The sequence below is a fragment of the Chamaea fasciata genome, unplaced genomic scaffold, assembly GCF_029207755.1.
Source record: "Chamaea fasciata isolate MVZ Bird 193981 ecotype frontalis unplaced genomic scaffold, bChaFas1.0.hap1 SCAF_10, whole genome shotgun sequence".
Taxonomy (NCBI): Eukaryota; Metazoa; Chordata; class Aves; order Passeriformes; family Sylviidae; genus Chamaea; species Chamaea fasciata.
Genome location: NW_027094095.1, coordinates 31,707,253 through 31,725,207, shown reverse-complemented (window position 1 = coordinate 31,725,207; position 17,955 = coordinate 31,707,253). Strand labels below are relative to the sequence as shown.

The window sequence follows — 17,955 nt, the reverse complement described above, 5'->3', positions numbered from 1 at the left end:
CCCCCTCACCCTTTTAGGACTTCTGTGTCGAATATTCAGTAGATGTTAATCAAACATTCTTTTTTTTTAATCTGTTTTAAGTATCCCCGATCATCTTATCAATAGATTTATTTTGTGGGTGGCTCCACTTAGTTTGGCAGCATGGGTATAAATTTGCTTCCGAGGTTTCTCTGGTTCTTTTTCATTTGGATAAGAAAACAGAAAGTCAACAGGTTTTTTAATGGAGGGTCACAGGGTGACCCCCCCCCCCATAACTTCTGGCTTGGTGGTTTAGACGTTACAAAGAAGAGATAAAAACCCCAATCTTAGCCCTCTATAATACACATTAAATACACATTCATTACCCTTCTAAACTCTTACTAATAAAACATGACGCAGTACAATTATATATATAGTCGTCACGTTAATATTTGTGAAAAGCCACCGCTATAATACGTGTTTATAACAGAAGGCGTCACTGGGACAGCGTGTTTCGCGAGAGTTCGGCGTGCGAAATGACGAGCGGAGGCGGAGGGCACGCCGCCGCCCTCAGGGCCCCCTCACGCTTCCCGCGCGGGGGCGTCCCTCTCCCCGCGCGCGCGCGCGTCCGGCGGCGCGGGCGCATGCGCGGGGGGGCGCGCGGGCGCATGCGCGGCGCGGTGCACTGTGGGATACTGCGGCCCGGGCAGGCTGGTGAGGCGGCGCGCGCGGGGCCGGCGGGGGGCGGCGGGACCGAACCGGGCCGGCCTGAGGGGGAGAGCGAACCGGGGCCAGAGAACCGGGGAGAGGGGGGGGACAGCGAACCGCAGCGCTCCCGCCCGCTCCTCACTCTCTCCCCCGCCCCCGCTGTGTCTGCTGCAGCACCGGCGGAGCGGCTCGGCGGCGCCATGGCCTCCAGCAGCGGCACCGACGTGATCCAGGTCACCAACGTCTCGCCCAGCGCCAGCTCGGAGCAGATGCGGACCCTCTTCGGCTTCCTGGGCAAGATCGAGGAGCTGCGTCTCTTCCCCCCCGAGTGAGTGCGGGCACGGCCTCCCCCGCCTTCCCTCACTCCCCCCCCGCGCCCTGCCCGCGGGCCGGCGCCGCCTCCCGCCCGCCTCCCCCGGCCGCTCCCGGGGATCCCGCCCGGCTCCGCGCCGTGCCCGGGGGCTGCGGGGGCGGCTCTGCCTGCGCCCCCAGCCCCGGAGCGAGCTCGCTCACGGGATTGCGGGGATTGATTAACGCGCGGCTCCGCGGAAATTCACGAGTTGTTTGTCCAGGGTTGTGCCTCTCCTGGCTGCGTCACCTCCGCAGCAGCAGAACTTCTAGATGTAGATAAACGCATTTGTCACAAAGAATTTCGTGCTAAATTAGCCTACCCCCTCATTTACAAAGAGTACGCTTTTAATATCTGAGTTCCTTGCAGACAAATCTCTGCTGAGGAGAAAAGTAACTGCTAAGAGACAAATACACGTTTCTTGTTTGCGCGTCTTTCTGTGCGAATTAAAACAAACAAGGCAAATTAAAACAAACAATGCACATTTCAAGCGTGCGTGTATATAACTGAAAATGAAGTTTCGGGTACCCCGGTAATTTACAAATAGCCACAAACAAACAAAAGAAAAGAAACAAGACAGTTTTTATGTCTTCACTTGCGATGAAGTTCTAATGAAAACAAACCGTGCTTGCAGGATTCTGGAAGCAGTATAGAACTTGGGTGTTAGCAGTGCTGATGGCTTCAGTTGGATTGATTTTCAGAGCCTGGTGTCATTAGACACTGCTGTTTTGCATATTCATTATATAAATTAAAGGTTTTCTTTCTGCCACCATGAAGATTCGTCAAACGAGACCACAATTATTTGTAATACCCCAGATTACTTGGATTTTTTTATTTTAGGGTGAAAAATCACCACAAAAAAAATATATATTTTTCCTCGTTGAGCACAAAGCAAAGAGAGTTCCAGAGGGCGTTTTCCTCGTTCGCAGCCGGGATAAGTGAGCTGGCAGGAGCTCGCCTGTGACAGCTGCTGTCCTTTCCCTGGTTTCTCTGCCTTTGAACACTTTGTCTCAATTTTCAGGGCGGCCCTTGTTGGTGTTTGTGCCTCTGAAACTTTGTAGCTTTAGGTACACATTAACTAACCTGTGCAGGGGTTGCTTCAGTCCTTTCCCTTGTGTGTGGAGGGCCCTGGAATTGCCCTGGGAATCTGCTCTGGGTCACTTCAGGGCCCCCAGTTCCACTTCACCCCGAAGAGAGGGACATTTTCCAATAGTGCCACCTTCTTTTTCTCTTCCTTCTCCTTCAAATTCCAGCTCCTGACTTCTCCCTGCCCGTGGCGTCCCTCCATTTTTGGAGGGGTGTGGGATGTAAAGGATAATCTGTGAATTCTTCCCATAGTCTGGGTTCCTTTCTCTCCTGGATCCTGCTGGGATTCTCCCTTGCCTGGAGTATTTGAGGCACCAATCCCATTTCTGCTGCCCCACCTCCTGTGCTCCGTGTCCATCTGGCTCTGCTCCAGGACTTCCTGATTCTCCTGCACTTCCACATCATGTGTCACTTCCTGAGCTCCTCTAAATTCCTCATTTTCCTGCTCTCTCCTCATCCACCTCCTTTTTTTTTTTTTTCCTAGTTTATTTAATGCCCTGTTTCCCATTTATTGTACACCTCAGCTGCACCTTTAATGCACCACCAGCTCTGGGACTTCTTCCAGCTTTCCTCCCCCTCATCCTTCTGCTTTTCCCTGACTCCTTTGCCTGCCTCTTATCTTTATTGTGTTCCATAAAGCTCCATCCAGGCTGGAAAGGGGATTTCTGAGGTTCCTGTGTTGGAAATCCTGGTGTGTCCCAACATTCCAGGGGCTCAGAGACAATTCCTGAATGTTTCAGTCTTGGGTGAATTAGGATAATGATGGATGGTGGCTTTTTTTGGGAGCTGTTGAGAACATCCAGTTCTTGATTTCCCCCAGCTTGGATTGGAGAGTGAGTGGAAATGCCATTTTTAAAAGTGCAATGCACAGATGTAAATTAAATGTCAGGCTGCAGAGGCACTGCCTGACACATTTGCAGTTGTTATTTTGGGTTCATTATTTTGGGAGAAAGCGCAGCTATCCCAGAGCATTCCCAGTGCACTCCTGGCTGTAAACAGGACCTGCTGAGGAGTCAGTAGGATCTGCTCTGCTTCACATTCCTTTGTTATCACTGGCATTTGAAAACTGCCTGAAAACACTGGGCTGCATTTCTGTGACTAATTGTGTCATTTCTGTACAATTTACATTTGGAGCTCCTTCAGCTCTGCCATCACCCCTTGATTTAATTTTCTTTACAATTTTACTGTGATTTTGTTAAAACACCTCCTACTAATGCTCCTTTGGGTTTATGTTATTATTATTATTTATTTCTTATTATTAATTATTACTTATGGGCTAAAAAAGTCACCGTTTTGGCAAGCTGCTCTGGGTTCCTGGGCACCAAAGAGCCAACAGATTCCATTTTTTTTTTCCCCTCTCATTTATCACTGCTGTTACCTCCCAATTTATTCAGTCTGCAAGCTGTGGGAGCAAGTGGCTGCTTCTAATTTTAATGCCTCAGAAGCTGCAATGTGCTGGCTCCAATTTATTTTTCCACATCAGGTGAAATGAGAGGTTGTTAAAGTGTGGCCTGGCAGGCTCTGGGGGCAGTTGTGTGCGTTGGGCTCAGTGGGGCCGAAGGTGAGGGAGCTTTTGGCATTTTGCAGTGCCGAAAATAGACCCTGGATGTGCCTGGTTGTGTCCCTGAATTGTGACAAGCCCCAGTGCTGAAAGGCTTGATCAGCCTCAGCAGCTCAGATCAAACTGCTCTGGAGCTGGGGATGCCTTTGATGTCAGATGTTTGGGAGTTGTGGCTGGGAATCCAGGTAGGAAAAGCAGGTTTTTGTCAGGATCAGGGATGTTTTCAGAGCTCCTCAGGCCAGAGGTCTGACGTAGGAACAAGGGGTTTAGGATTTGCTGCTGCTTCCACTCCCTGCCTGGCCCTTCTGGAGGCAGCTTTTAACTCACCTGGCCCACAGTCCTGTCTGCAGAACGATTTTTCTTCCTGTCTTTCACTTTTACATCCAATTACAGCAAAATCTGCCCCACTTTGGGGACGTGGGGGCTCTTGGAACCCATTCTGCACCTTGCCTGGGTTGACCAAAGCTGGATTTCCAGTTCGGTTTGGTTTGAGGGAAGTTACAGCTGCAGTTCTGCAATTCTTTCCTGTTGGGGGAAGCGAATATTTCTGGGTTGGTTTTTCTTTGAAGTGACTCAAAACTCCTCAGTTTTGGATTTGTAGGTTGACGGACACTTGCTGTGAGCTGGGAACAGGCACAGCCCTGCCTTGGAGAGAGAGATCTGTTTTACTGTGCTCAGCTTTTCATTCCTGCCTGAGCTCCTTAAACTCCCTTGTGTTTGTTCTCCCCTGCCGAAGGACAGGCAGGAGCTCAGCCCTGGGCATTCCTCAGGATGTGGGGGCATGGTGAAGTTTAGTCTGGAAGCTGGAATGGACTTGGGTTGATAAATAGAAGAGAATTTCAGAGTGGTTTGGGTTGGGAGTGACCTTAGAGCTCATCCAGTGCCACCCCTGCCATGGCAGGGACCTTCCAGTCTGCTCCAGCATGGCCTTGGACACTGCAGGGATCCAGGGGCAGCCACAGCTGCTCTGGGAATTCTATTCCAGGGCTTCAGCACCCTCCCAGCCAGGAATTCCCTCCCAAAATCCCAGCCAGCCCTGCCTTGTGGCAGGTCAGAGCCATCCGTGCACACCCTGGCCCTGCAACGATCCTTTAATCATCACCCTGCTCATTCCACAATTAACCTTTAATCAGTCATCTGGAGCCTAAAGCAGGGAGTGTGAAACTTTAACTGAGCCAGAATTGCTTTTGCTCTTTTTTCAGCCAACTTTTCCTCCCTGCCAGGGGCAAAATTTACATTTAAGTGACGGCTCACGAGTTTATTGTATGAAACAACTAACGAGCAATAACAGAGCTCACGTGCAGCTCCAAGTGAGGGAATATAACTGTTGGCAAAGGTGAGGCAGGGAAAGCCTACAAATATGATTGCCTGACAGGAAATGCTGAATATATAAAACCTGTGAGGGAAATTGGAATGAAAGCCGGCTTTGAGATGTGGGCAGGGCAGGCAGGAAGAGAGTGATTCACTGGTGATGAGTTGGGTGAGAGCAAACAAAGGGGCTCCGGGGAGTGGCCCCCGAGGTATCAGGGGAAAGGTAGATAAGGAGAAGTAGTCTTTGGAGTTTAGATACAGAATGACATGGTAACACAGCAGTTCTCATAGGCTGTGTGTAAATTCTGTAGGGTTTGTATCTCCCGCCGGTTGGTCCCTGTAAATCAGAATATTCAACACTGGAGGAGATACAATGTGTTGTAATGAAGTCCTCTCGCTCTCTCTTGCTCCCTTGCCCCCCTTTGCTTTTTGCCCTCTTATCCTTCTCTCTTGCTCTTACCTCTCCACACTCACCTCTCTTAGCTCTTACCTCTTATCTCTCTCCTTGGGGCCTCCCTTCAGCCGAGGCCGGTGGCTGTAGGCAAAACCCCTTCCCCCACCGCCCTTGCAATAAAACCTCGTGTTTCTCTAAGCGTCTCGGGTTTGCCGAGTTCCCTCTCCCCGCCGTCCACGGATGCTCCTACAATTACAACTTGGTGTGCTTTTGGGGGTGGGCTGGTGTGGTTTTCCTGCTGTCTCTGAGTGCCGCCTGTGTCTCTTGCAGTGACTCCCCCTTGCCGGTGTCGTCGCGCGTGTGCTTTGTAAAGTTCCACGACCCCGACTCGGCCGTGGTGGCCCAGCACCTGACAAACACTGTGTTCGTTGACAGAGCCCTCATAGTCGTTCCCTATGCTGAAGGTTTGTAACTTGTTTGATGTTCTACGGGGCCACCTTTGGGTGGTGGTTGGTTCCTGTCTAGTGCGCAGAAGTTTTTTAACGTTAGTCCTATGTCAAACACGTCAGAGATTATTGCCATTCTGAAACCCTTGGTATATTGCCTTTGGCCCCTGGATTTGGTCGGGTCCTTTCTATAGTGACACCAAATCAAAGTGGAGAAGTTTTGTGTGTCTTAAAGTGTAGAATGAGAACATTTTTAGGCAGAATTCTGTGCAAATTTTGCTCCGTGTCAGTCTCAACGAGACGTTTTCCCAAACAGACTGTAATGCAAACAGGTCGATGCTTTAAGGAAATTTTGCCTTAATAATTATTTGCCACTTTCACTCTCTTCATGAGAATGGTTTCTCCCTCCCCTGAGAGTGCATGGGAGAGGAATTAGCATTCCTTTGGAATATGCTGCCGCTGCATTTCTTTGGGAACATCCCCCCAAAAAAGGCCCTCACTCTCCTTGTGGAGTCCAGTATACCAAGGGTTTGAATAATTGCGCTTTAATTCAGAAGTGACAACTTCCAAGAGGTGCCGCATTGGGCACTGGTCCTAGTTTTTAATTCCAAGTTTTCTTGTTCATCCTTGATATATTTACTAGAATTTCACTAAATAATAAACTCTTCTCTCTGTTATTTGTGTGTGTGATTTTTGTAGTGGAGAAGGCAAATGCAAAGCCCTTCCAGATGACTGAAAAACAGTGGGTCCTCTGCAGCTACAGGGGATTCTAGCCATTAACTAAAGGCCAGCAAGCACTCAAGTCCCCAAGTGTTTTCCTGGTGTAACCACTTGTTAACTACATTTTCTCTTCTTCTTTTTATTTTTACATTTTAGGGTGTTACAGTAATTTGAAAGGCAATGAGCAGGGTTTTTGGAACTTACCTTAAAAGCAAAGTGCTGAGAAGACACCTCTTCTTACAGAAGTCTTATTAAACTCTTCTAGACTTGCTTTAGAAGTAACTGATTTCCATTGTACTTGTGCATTTCTTAATTTACTTCTGGGAAAGGTTGAAAAATGGAATAAAAATCTTGCAGATTAAGTCATACTACAGTGCTAAGTTTGGTACATGGCCTGGGGTCACACCTGTAATCTGTCATGCTGGAGCTGTCTCTTGAGGCCTGGGGAGCTGTCTTGTCTTATCTTTGTATTCCTTACGCTTAAAAAGATACCAAACTTAAAAGATGTCCAGCCTAATTCCTGGAGTGTAGGAATGTGCAGTGTGGCCTCTGCCTGAGCCCTGCTGCCTCCTGAGGGCACAGAGCCCCTTCTGCAGTGGAGTTACTGCTCCTGCTGCCTCTGCCTGACAACAGCAGAGCTGATTCTTGTCCCTGTGTGGGTTTTAAACGCAGCACCAGTCCTGTGAGATGGTGCTGGAGTATTCTCCCGTATTCTCCAATAATGCCAGTGGTGAGCTCTTCCTACAAGGATAAACCCACTTTTCTCTTTGTCAGTCTGACGTTGTCCACTGTGGATAAACCTGGCACACAGAGAAACCTGCCCAGCAGCTGTGCTTCGGAAAATCAAATTATTCAAGTAGAATATTCCACTGGGCCTGTTAAGGAGTCACTCCTGGGCTGTTCCCTTGTGTTTAAGAGTTCAGACTTTAATGGCCTTGGCACATCACAAGAGAGATGTTCAGCCAATAAATAAAGTGTTGCCCCTGGGGTGATAATCCCACACTTCTGCCCCTGTGCTGGAGTACAGCTTTCCCCCCAAAATTCAGCAATTCAAGGAGAAGCAGCATTTCCCAACCCACAGCGCCACTGCTGATGTGCTTAAAGCCAGGCCTGTGCTGAGTGGGGCCCTCCTCTCTGATTCCTGCTGTGCTGATGAACCTGTGTGATTATTGCCTGTCACTAAAGCAAATGTTTATTATTGATCTCTTTAGTGCAATCATTCCCCCTGCCCCCGTCCCAAGTTTTAGCTCACACAGACACTTTGGTGTTGGCTGTTGCTTTGTGTTATAGAACTATACACAAAGGCTACGGTAAGGTTTAGTATTTGTCATTTTCTCTGGGCTAATTCCTAGATTTGGAAGGAACTCTTTAAAGGTTAAAAGATGGCTGGGGGGGATGTTTAGGTTCTTTGGTTAATGTTTGTTTCTTTTGTCTGTTTCTTTTTCTTTCATTTCTACACATTCATGCAGTATTTCATGGTTCTAACAAAGCAGCAGTAAAAAAAGCTCTTGAAGCATGAAAATTAACTGGTGAGGGGCCTCATTGCTTTTTTTTTTTTTAAATTGTAGTTGATTTAAATACTTTTTAAAGAAACAATTAGAGGATCAGATGCATGAATTTTTTTTTTAATGGATGCAGATCTTCTATGAGGTGTCTCGAGCTAAGTCTGAGGATTTATATTTAGATGCCAGAAATGTTGTAGTTGCACTAATTTGAAATGTTTAGCTGTAATTGATAAATATCCTCTTGAGACATAATTTTGCATGCCAAAATGACCCCATAATCTCTCTGTAGGTATGTTGATATATTTATGCATTCCTGCCCTTTGCCTCCATGACCTTTTTCCCCTGTCCCTCCATAACTTTGGGTATCTAAAGTGCTGCCAGCTCAGTGCCACGAGCCAGATTTCAGTGCTGTGTATTGTACGTTTGTGTAGATTATCGGCACTTCTCAGTATAGGTGGGAGGAACCATTACCTTTATTTAACAGTGGTTTTTCTTTTTTGTTGTTGTGTTTTACAGTTCTTTTCCCTGGTTCAGCCTGAACTATATACCAGGCCCTGCTGAAAATACCACCCAACAGTTTTCTTCTGCAGCTTATCCAGTTTCTCTTAAGTGCCCTGTACATATTGTATGTTTTATGATGAGATGCAGTTTCTTAATATGTATTGCAGAAAACACTACTGGTATTTGCAACTATATAGTAAAAATTGTTTTATTGAACTCTCATTCTGGGGGCTTGGGCACATTAACAAATTAATCCATCTGTATAGGGCTTTTGCTGTTGGATAGAGTAAAAAAAAAAAACAAAACTCCCTCCACAACTGTTTGCTAGTAGGGCTCTGAGCACTCTGTGTGCAGAGCAGGCAGTGCAACAACAACACCACCAACAACACCCCCCTGGGCTTAGCTGGCTGCAAGACTTTGGGCCACAAGTCCCCCCCCTGTGCCACGTGGCAGGTGGCAGCAGCATTGTTGGTGCTCTAAGCTGGCACATATTGGAACAAATGCATTATTACTGCGCAGGTAAGGAATGTGCCAGCATCCCTGTGTGTTATCCCAGCCACTGACACAGCCCCAGCGTTCCTGGAGAGCCTCAGGGAACAGCATTCCATGTGACACGTCAGCAAAAGCCCTACCCCCCCAAAACACACCCATCCCTTCTCTTTTAAGTTTGCCAAAAAAAAAAAAAAAAATTTGTATGGTAGGTGTAAAAAAAAAAAAAAAAAGAAAACATAGTGAACTGTACCATATTATTAACCCCTAAATCCAACTTTTTTTGTCTTGTGTATCTTGATTTTTCTGTGTGCTTTGTAGTGAAGCAGCCGACACGAGTCGTTGTTCATAAAACAGCTTTTGAAAGTTGAGAGCACTCTCACCCCTGGAGAACCGACTGTGCTTGCTTACGTTTGGTTCATGACTTAAAAATCGAGTACAGGTGATGAAACCTTGGCAGTGTTAACAACAAAAGTAGTGTGTATTGTGCTATTTTTTCTTTTGCTCTAGAAAAAAACTTAACCTTTTGTAGAGAAAAAGGAACAGTCAAAATTGTCGCCCATTGAAGTTGCATTCTGACCCCCCCCCAAAAAATAAAAAAAATAAAAAAAGTTAATGCTAAATATTAATAGCCATCAAGCTTTGTATTTTAGCCAACATAAGTACTTTCAACAAACTCAGGTGGTGTATCAGGGAGACTTTGCTGGGTGTATTTGTGTATTTGGTGCCTCTGGGCTGGGATGCTCTCTAATGCCAGGCTGTTTCCCTGCAGGAGTCATTCCTGATGAGACTAAGGCTTTGTCTCTCTTGGCACCAGCTAATGCCGTGGCAGGGCTGCTGCCCGGGGGTGGCCTGCTGCCCACTCCCAACCCTCTCTCTCAGGTAGGCTGGGCAGCCCCTTCTGCTGCATTCCCGCTTCATTCCTGCTCTTCCTTTCAGGGCTGAGGTGGTCATTCCAATTCCTGGAGGCGTTTATCCACCCTGATGTGAATTGGGGCGTGACAGTGACAGCTCGTTCAGTGGGATTTCCTTATTTCCCGATTTCCTTTCTTCCCTGTTTCCTTAATTCCCGGGTTCTCAGGGCCCTGTTTGTGCTCTCACCCACTGTGCTTTACAGATGTGACAAGCAGTAAAGAGAGATCTCACTGAGTTTTAAAATCCCTCAAGCCCAAGGAGCTGGCATGCTGTGAGATTCCCTTCATTAATCCTCCAGCTGAGGGGAAAATCGGAGCCTGGTTGTGTGAACCCACAGGAATTCATGTGGAAGATGAACAGTGAGAATTGCACACTGTGGGAGAAGCTGGAGTCACAGCTCAGCTCTTCACAGAGCACAAAATGAAAGTGCAGGAGGCAAATTAATCCTGCTAAAGCCTCGTTAATTCTGCACTTCTCAAACCCACCTGAGCTCGTGTTTAGCTGGAGGACCCCCTGGCCATGGAGCTCCTCAGGGGGGAAAAGCCTAAATTCAACCTTTGAAACCCTGGGAAGGGCTTGGAAGAACCAAAGACACCCCAAAAGATTAAGATTCACTTTCAAAACTGTGGATGTAAATCCTGGAGATGGTTGTTGAGCCACCTGAATTCCAGTTGTGTCTCTGCTCCCAGCCCCTCTGTGGTGGGATGTGTCCAACACATCCATTGCAGGGGAGTGTGCTGCACAATCGGGTGTCTCGGTCATCTCGTTTGAAATGCACAAAAGGAGCTGCTTTAGGGAGCACCTTCTGCTCTCCCAGTAGCTTTTAAACCAAATTGGAGACATCTGCAGGGATGCAAATTGCTAAATCATTATTAAATTGCAGGATGCAATATTATTAAATTTCCTTTGAACATAAACCATGGTCATCTCAACCCAAAAATGAATTAGAAATGGGGCAATAGCCTCAAAAACTTAAAATTAATTTCCGTTTTAGCACTAAGAAATAACTTCATTTTCATCAATCCCTTCAATTTTTGAAATGCTTTACTCCTTGAGCTGTATTTCCCCTGCCCACTGATCTCCCTGACTGATTGTTGTCCCTGACTGCTGTCTCTGCCACAGATTGGTGCTGTCCCTTTAGCTGCTTTAGGAGCTCCTGCTCTGGACCCTGCCCTTGCTGCTCTTGGGCTTCCTGGAGCAAACCTGAACTCCCAGGTGAGTCCTCATTCCAAAATATCCTTAATTTCCCTCCTCTCCCCCTGCTCTGAGAGTGCTTTTCATTAGTATCAGTTCACAGCCACTGCCTGGAAACTCCAGGGATTGCTTTGTGCTTGGAATAAAAAATAACAAGTTAAATGTTGGAAGGGGCCAAGGAATAATTTGGGAATAGCAATGAAATATTTCAAATATGTGTCATCGTCAGGCCATGAACCTGCCTTGTTCTTCAAGGAAAAAGTAGTTTGACTTTTTAATTTTCTAGGTGTCAAAAATGTGAGGAAACTTCATTAGGTTGTTACAGAATAAAAAAGACATTTAAATACCAAGGACTAGAATATTGAGTATATTTCTATCCATAAAGATATATCAACACAAATACATTGATCATATCTATATAGATCAAATATTTAAGAGGTAAGAACCAAATGAGTCTTTCACAGCAACGAGAAGCAGCAATAATTTAATGCATTGCTACTGTCATCATTTAATTTATTTTAATGCATTCCCATGTGGAAGAAAGAGCAAGCAAATGATGGTGAAAATTAAATAACAAATGAAAAAAAAAATTAATTTTAAAGGCAAATTAGAAAAATGTAACTTTGGGGTGCTGGAGGATTTTTATACATTAAACCATCAGATTATAACAAACATTTCCAAAATGAAACTTGGGGTTCATTATTAAAAAAAAAAATGAGTGAGGATTAAATATTTTCTTCTTAATTCCCCATTGGTGCAGGAAGTGACTGATCATAGCAACCCCTGGATTACCCTAAGAGCTGTAAAATACATTTTTCCATGGAATATTTAAATGTTTGAATAAGTTGGCATTGGGATCTTCAGTGGCCAGACAGCACAGAGAGGGCTCTGTTCTCTTGCAGCGACAGAAATAACCTGTGCACAACAAGTTATTAGTACAGAATTATAGCTAGAACTCACCCCAGCAGTGTATTTTTAAACATCAGTATTTTAAAACATTTGTATTTTTATCCATTTGTACTTTTAACCATTTGTACTTTTAGGCATTTGTATTTTTAACCATATGTATTTTTAAAACATTTTTACTTTTAAATATTTATATTTTTAAACATTTGTACTTTTAACCATTTGTACTTTTAAGCATTTGTATTTTTATCCATTTGTACTTTTAACCATTTGTATTTTTATCCGTTTCTATTTTTAACCATTTGTGGGTTTATCCATTTGTGGTTTTATTCCTGATCCTGTCCTGGCTTTGGCTGCGGTGGAAAATAAAAACCCCTGAGTCCCCCAGTGTGGGCTGTTCACACCCTCCCAGCAGCCCAGTGTGACTTCTCCTCCTTGCTGGAAGTGTTCTGGTCTGGTTTTCCAGCTGGGAAAACTTCCAGCAGGGAGGAGACATTCCAAGGAAGGTTCTCTGGAGCTCTCACGTGTCCCAGCCTGGTTTTAACTTTGTTTTTCCCTCGCAGTCTCTCGCAGCAGATCAGCTCCTAAAACTGATGAGCACAGTGGATCCAAAGTAAGCACCAGTGGGAATATTCATAGGGATTCAGTGGGAATATCCGTGGGGATTCCATGGGAATATCCGTGGGGATTCAGTGCCCAGTCCCTGCCCTGCTGGAGCTGATCCCACCCTGGAAGGGGCTGCATCACCCTGGGCCGGGGAAGGTTCCCTGCCCATGGCAGGGGGTGGGATGAGGTGGGCTTCATGTCCCTCCAAACCCGAACCATCCCAGGACTCCCTGATCCTGTATCCCTGCCTTCCTCAGCCCTGAATCTCTGGAATTCTGTGTTGCCCAGGTTGAACCATGTGGCTGCAGGTCTCGTGTCCCCCAGTCTGAAATCAGATACCTCCAGTAAAGAAATAGAAGAGGCCATGAAGAGAGTCCGAGAAGCACAGTCCTTAATTTCTGCTGCTATAGAGCCAGGTAATTCCAGCCTGGAGGGAGCCATTCCAGCCAGCATGGGGCTGCTTTCCTTTATCTTCGTTCCTAATCTGGGCAAGTTTGTCAATAATTCTCTTTTTCGGAGCTTCTTTCAGCGGGTTTGATTTTAGAACAAGCTCCAGCAGCTCTCTCACAAACCTGAGAGGCAGAAACTTGAACTCTGAAAATACAGAGTTCTCATCAGCTTGGCAGCTTCCTGATGATCTCTAGGAAAGAACAGAGCTCCTGTTCTTGTGCTTGCTTAGCTTTTGAGGCTTTTTTGTGAGAAATTCAAAACAACCTTTTGAGATTTTCTTCATCCCCTCAGGAAATGGCAGATTCTGGGATTTTCACAGGATTTTCCATTGCCCTGCAGCCATCAGCTTTTCATTGACTTAGATTTAAGTTTTTTCTAAATCTTGACTTCTCCAGTTTTGCATAAAACTTTGTCAGAATTTTTCTGTCACAAAACATGTCCCCATCCTCTGTTGGTTCTTTTTGTCGTCTTGTGAAGAAAATTAAAGACGAGTTTTCCTTTCAAATGGCAAAATCAGGTTGATTTCTATCGACTACATGAAACTCCAGGTCCTTTCCTTTAGAAAATCTTTTTGAACATTTAAAAAATTTTGATTTTTATTCTGCTTTTCCTTTTTCCAGACAAAAAAGATGAGAAGCGAAGACATTCGAGGTCGAGGTCGCGCTCGAGGAGGAGGAGGACACCTTCCTCATCCAGACACAGGTGACTGAGCGGTTCCCTAAAAACACCTCCCGCAGCTGGAAAAATCCCTGCAAGAATCCCTCTGGGGAGCACCCTTGGGTTTGATTTAGGGCTGTAAAGATTTCTGGACATTTCCGTGTGCAGAGCTCCTGTGCACGACAGGGAGAGCTGTGGAGGGAGGCTTTGGTTGGATTTCTGGGGAATTCCTTAGCCCTGAGCAGGGAGCAGTCCCCAAAATGTCCTTTCTGCGAGTGCCACGTGTGTGTGTCCCTGGCAGACGCTCCAGGAGCAGATCAAGGAGAAGGTCCCATTCCAAATCCAGAAGCAGGAGGCGATCCAAAAGTCCCAGGAGAAGGAGATCTCATTCCAGAGAGAGGAGCAGGAGGTCTCGGAGCACATCCAAAACCAGGTGATGGCTGCAGTCCTGAGCAGGGCACGGATTGTCCCCTGTCCCTCCCACCTCTGCATCCCTTTCCCTGTGCAGCAGATTAGGAAATGCTGTTTGAAAGTGACCTAAACTTAATCTCTCTTCTGCTAAAAGGGATAAAAAGAAGGAAGAGAAAGAGAAGAAACGTTCTAAAACTCCCCCCAAAAGCTACAGCACAACCAGAAGATCCAGAAGCACAAGCAGGTACAGAAATGGGGTTTTCTCTCTGTTCTCAGCAGGATTTTGACACGCTTCAGTATTAAATGGAAAAGAAAAATAGAAATATTATTAAAATATATAGAAAATATATAAAAATAAATAGAAAAAATACTAAATAGAAACACAAGCTGTTCTTGTGATAGAGCAGCTGCTGTGTGGAAGATGTCCCTGCCCATGGAAGGAGCTGGGCTTTGAGGTCCCTTCCAGCCCAAACTATGCCTGGATCCCTTTGGATCATGGTTCCAGTGTGGATGTGTCTGGTCCACGCTCAACAGCACCTGTGCCACCTGTGTGTAACACATGCTTCCATTTTCCTGCAGTGTTTGAGGTCAATTCTCTGGGCCTAGAACAGTTTCTCCTTGTTTTGTGTCAGAGTTTGATGCTCCAGGGTCACTCAAAGCTCTTCCTGACTTCGGGAATAAATCCAGCCAAAAGTCTTTCATATTTAAAAAAAAAAACCTTCCAAATTTAACTTGCAGTACCCTGTGATCAGGGCTAGGGTTGGAGTTGGGGATGTTAGTTAGGGATGCCTTTGCAGCTTTAACAGAATCCCCGCTGATGTCCCAAGCTGCTGTGTCTGTCCCTGCAGGGAACGGCGGCGCCGGCGGAGCCGCAGCGGGACGCGGTCCCCGAAGAAGCCCAGGTCTCCCAAACGGAAAATGTCCCGGTCCCCGTCGCCCAGAAGGTCAGGGAAACTCTTGGCTGGAAATGAATGGTCTCAGGGTGGGAAAATCCCAAGTTGTGACCTACAGGGAGGCTCCCAGGGGATTCTGTTGGTGCTTTCACGGAGCTGCTCTGCGGTTCCGGGGTGGGAGGAACGGGATGTGCCACAATCCCCAGTCCCTTTGGCTCTGCACAGCAGGAATCGGCTGATTTGGGGTGGCCTGGGCATTCTGTGACCCTGTCCCAGGATGGGGAGCTCGAGGTGCTCCTCAGTAAAACACTGGAGCATCCGCTGTTGTTGCTGTCCAGGGTTTGGACTCCATGATCCCTGTGGGACCCTTCAGCTCAGGAGATTCCACGGTTCTGCTTCCCCCAGCATTGCTCAGCCTTGGCTTGGCGGAGCTGTCCTTGAGCCAGGGCTAAGTGGTTGGGATTTGGGGGATTTCTGAAGGCAGGGGCTGTTCCCTACTTGCACTCTGCCATTTTCCTTTGGCTTTGCTGGGAGCTGCGGAGACACAGTTCCAGCCGTGGAACGGGGTGTTGGTGATGGGCCTCACGCTCTTCCTGCTGCTCCTCACAGGCATAAAAAGGAAAAGAAGAAGGATAAAGACAAGGAGAGGAGCAGAGACGAGAGGGAGCGCTCAACGAGCAAGAAAAAGAAGAGCAAAGACAAGGAGAAGGATCGAGACCGGAAATCCGAGAGCGACAAGGACGTGAAAGTATGTTCCAAAAAGCCCTGGAGCTGCTCCCAGCCCTGCCCCACGTCCCCCCCGGCCCAGCCCACAGGGGAGGGCTAACGTGTCCCTTTCCCTGGCAAAGCAGGTCACAAGGGACTACGACGAGGAGGAGCAGGGCTACGACAGCGAGAAGGAGAAGAAGGAGGAGAAGAAGGTGGCGGATGCTCCGTCCCCCAAAGGGAAGGAGCCCGCAGCCGAGAAGGGCGGCGGGGAGGCGGGCAGGGAATCCAAGGTCAACGGGGACGACCACCACGAGGAGGACATGGACATGAGCGACTGAGCCCGCCCACAGCCCCTCCAGTGTGATCCTTTATGCTGTACTTGTTAATCCTCAACCTAGATGTATCCAGCTCCGAGCTCTCCATGGTCTGTCCATCCCGATACTAACTCACACCCAAAGCTTGAGACAGGGACCCCTCTCCCTGCTCCGGGGGCCCAGCTGGGGCCGGGCCAGGCTGCACGTCCCTCCCACAGCACGGGCTGGGCCGCCCCTCGCTCTCCCTCCCTGCTTCCCTCCCTGCCGAGTGTCCCGGGCTGAGCCCAGCACTGTGGGAGTGTCCCAGGAGTGTCACACAGCCCCCCTGTCCTCTGGGAGTGTCCCAGGAGTGTCACACAGCCCCCCTGTCCTCTGGGAGTGTCCCAGGGGTGTGACACAGCCCCCCCTGTCCTGCGGGAGTGTCCCAGGGGTGTGACACAGTCCCCCTGTCCTCTGGGAGTGTCCCAGGGGTGTGACACAGCCCCCCTGTCCTGCGGGAGTGTCCCAGGGGTGTGACACAGTCCCCTGTCCTCTGGGAGTGTCCCAGGGGTGTGACACTGCCCCCCTGTCCTCTGGGAGTGTCCCAGGGGTGTGACACAGCCCCCCCGTCCTCTGGGAGTGTCCCAGGGGTGTGACACAGCCCCCCTGTCCTGCGGGAGTGTCCCAGGGGTGTGACACAGTCCCCCTGTCCTCTGGGAGTGTCCCAGGGGTGTGACACAGCCCCTCTGTCCTCTGGGAGTGCCCCAGGGGTGTGACACAGCCCCCCTGTCCTGCGGGAGTGTCCCAGGGGTGTGACACAGTCCCCCTGTCCTCTGGGAGTGTCCCAGGGGTGTGACACAGCCCCCCTGTCCTGTGGGAGTGTCCCAGGGGTGTGACACTGCCCCCCTGTCCTGCGGGAGTGTCCCAGGGGTGTGACACAGTCCCCCTGTCCTCTGGGAGTGTCCCAGGGGTGTGACACAGCCCCCCTGTCCTGTGGGAGTGTCCCAGGGGTGTGACACTGCCCCCCTGTCCTGCGGGAGTGTCCCAGGGGTGTGACACAGTCCCCCTGTCCTCTGGGAGTGTCCCAGGGGTGTGACACTGCCCCCCTGTCCTGCAGTCACCCAGGGGCTCCCGGGCACTCCGCAGTCGGCCTTGGATCGCACCAGCTCTTTGCGCTCTTGGCTTTAGTTCTGGTTTTAAGCCACGTGCTGGGCTTGGCTGGGTTTGGTTTCCTGGTGGGTTTTGGTTGGCTTTGCCCAGGGTTCCGTGTCCTGACCTTCCTGAGGGCTCTCCCTCCCCTCTTCGGCTCCATCCAGGGAAAGCTGGAGCGCCCTGACCTCGGCAAGGGGAATCCTGCCCGTGCCCAGGGAGGGAGGGTTGGGGGCTCAGGAGCTCACCCGCTGCAGCAGGGAGTGCATTTTAAAATGACCTTGGTCTGTTTTTAAAGCAAGTCCATAGCTAATGTACTTTTTACTTGATCTGAGTTGTACAAACGGATAAATTTGTGTTCCTGTCCCGGCCGTTCCCTCCCTCCCGCACTCGGTGATCCCGTGGTATTTGCAGAGTAGTTACCCAAAGCTGTTCCTTAGTTCCAGCAGCTCCAGAGCTTTTACTTTTGTGCAGGTAAAAAGACAAAAGTAGCCGACAGTCTGTGCCATGTTGATGTACAGTTTCAGAAAATGTTTTACAAAACTTTGATAATAAAACCCTGAAACTTCCAACTCCTCTTCCTAGAAAACTCCTGGGTTTTATTTCCACTGCTGGATGCGCCAAACTTTACCTCATCCCTCACAGGGGACTTTTCCATCTCCCTGTTACAGTGAGGAAGGAATTATTTTACTTTTGGGGGAGAAATGGGTTAAAATGGGAATGTGGAGGTTTCTGGGACTGCTGA

General features: G+C 48.3%; 1 protein-coding gene across 2 annotated transcripts; it reads left to right on the top strand.

Moving 5' to 3' along the window:
• Positions 1–851: 851 nt before the first annotated feature.
• On the top strand, positions 852–17,782 carry SRSF11 (serine and arginine rich splicing factor 11). Of its 2 annotated transcripts, none has more exons than XM_066193023.1 (12): positions 852–994; positions 5,698–5,831; positions 9,801–9,910; positions 11,066–11,158; positions 12,607–12,656; positions 12,938–13,065; positions 13,720–13,801; positions 14,058–14,189; positions 14,322–14,411; positions 15,016–15,111; positions 15,670–15,808; positions 15,912–17,782. In XM_066193023.1, the coding sequence occupies exons 1-12, from the start codon at positions 867–869 to the stop codon at positions 16,104–16,106; spliced, it is 1,377 nt and encodes a 458-aa protein (XP_066049120.1). In that variant the 5' UTR covers positions 852–866; the 3' UTR covers positions 16,107–17,782. The 2 variants fall into 2 exon arrangements, with proteins under 2 accessions (XP_066049120.1, XP_066049119.1); XM_066193022.1 differs by having other exon boundaries at positions 15,909–17,782.
• Positions 17,783–17,955: the final 173 nt, after the last annotated feature.

What these genes read in the sequence shown, in the direction of transcription:
- SRSF11 (XM_066193022.1), top strand. Translation starts at nt 867, where the DNA reads ATGGCCTCCAGCAGCGGCACCGACGTGATCCAGGTCACCAACGTCTCG. An exon ending in AGATCCAGAAGCACAAGCAG is followed by an intron (nt 14,412 to 15,015) that starts GTACAGAAATGG and finishes CTGTCCCTGCAG; the next exon opens with GGAACGGCGGCGCCGGCGGA. An exon ending in CGGTCCCCGTCGCCCAGAAG is followed by an intron (nt 15,112 to 15,669) that starts GTCAGGGAAACT and finishes TGCTCCTCACAG; the next exon opens with GCATAAAAAGGAAAAGAAGA.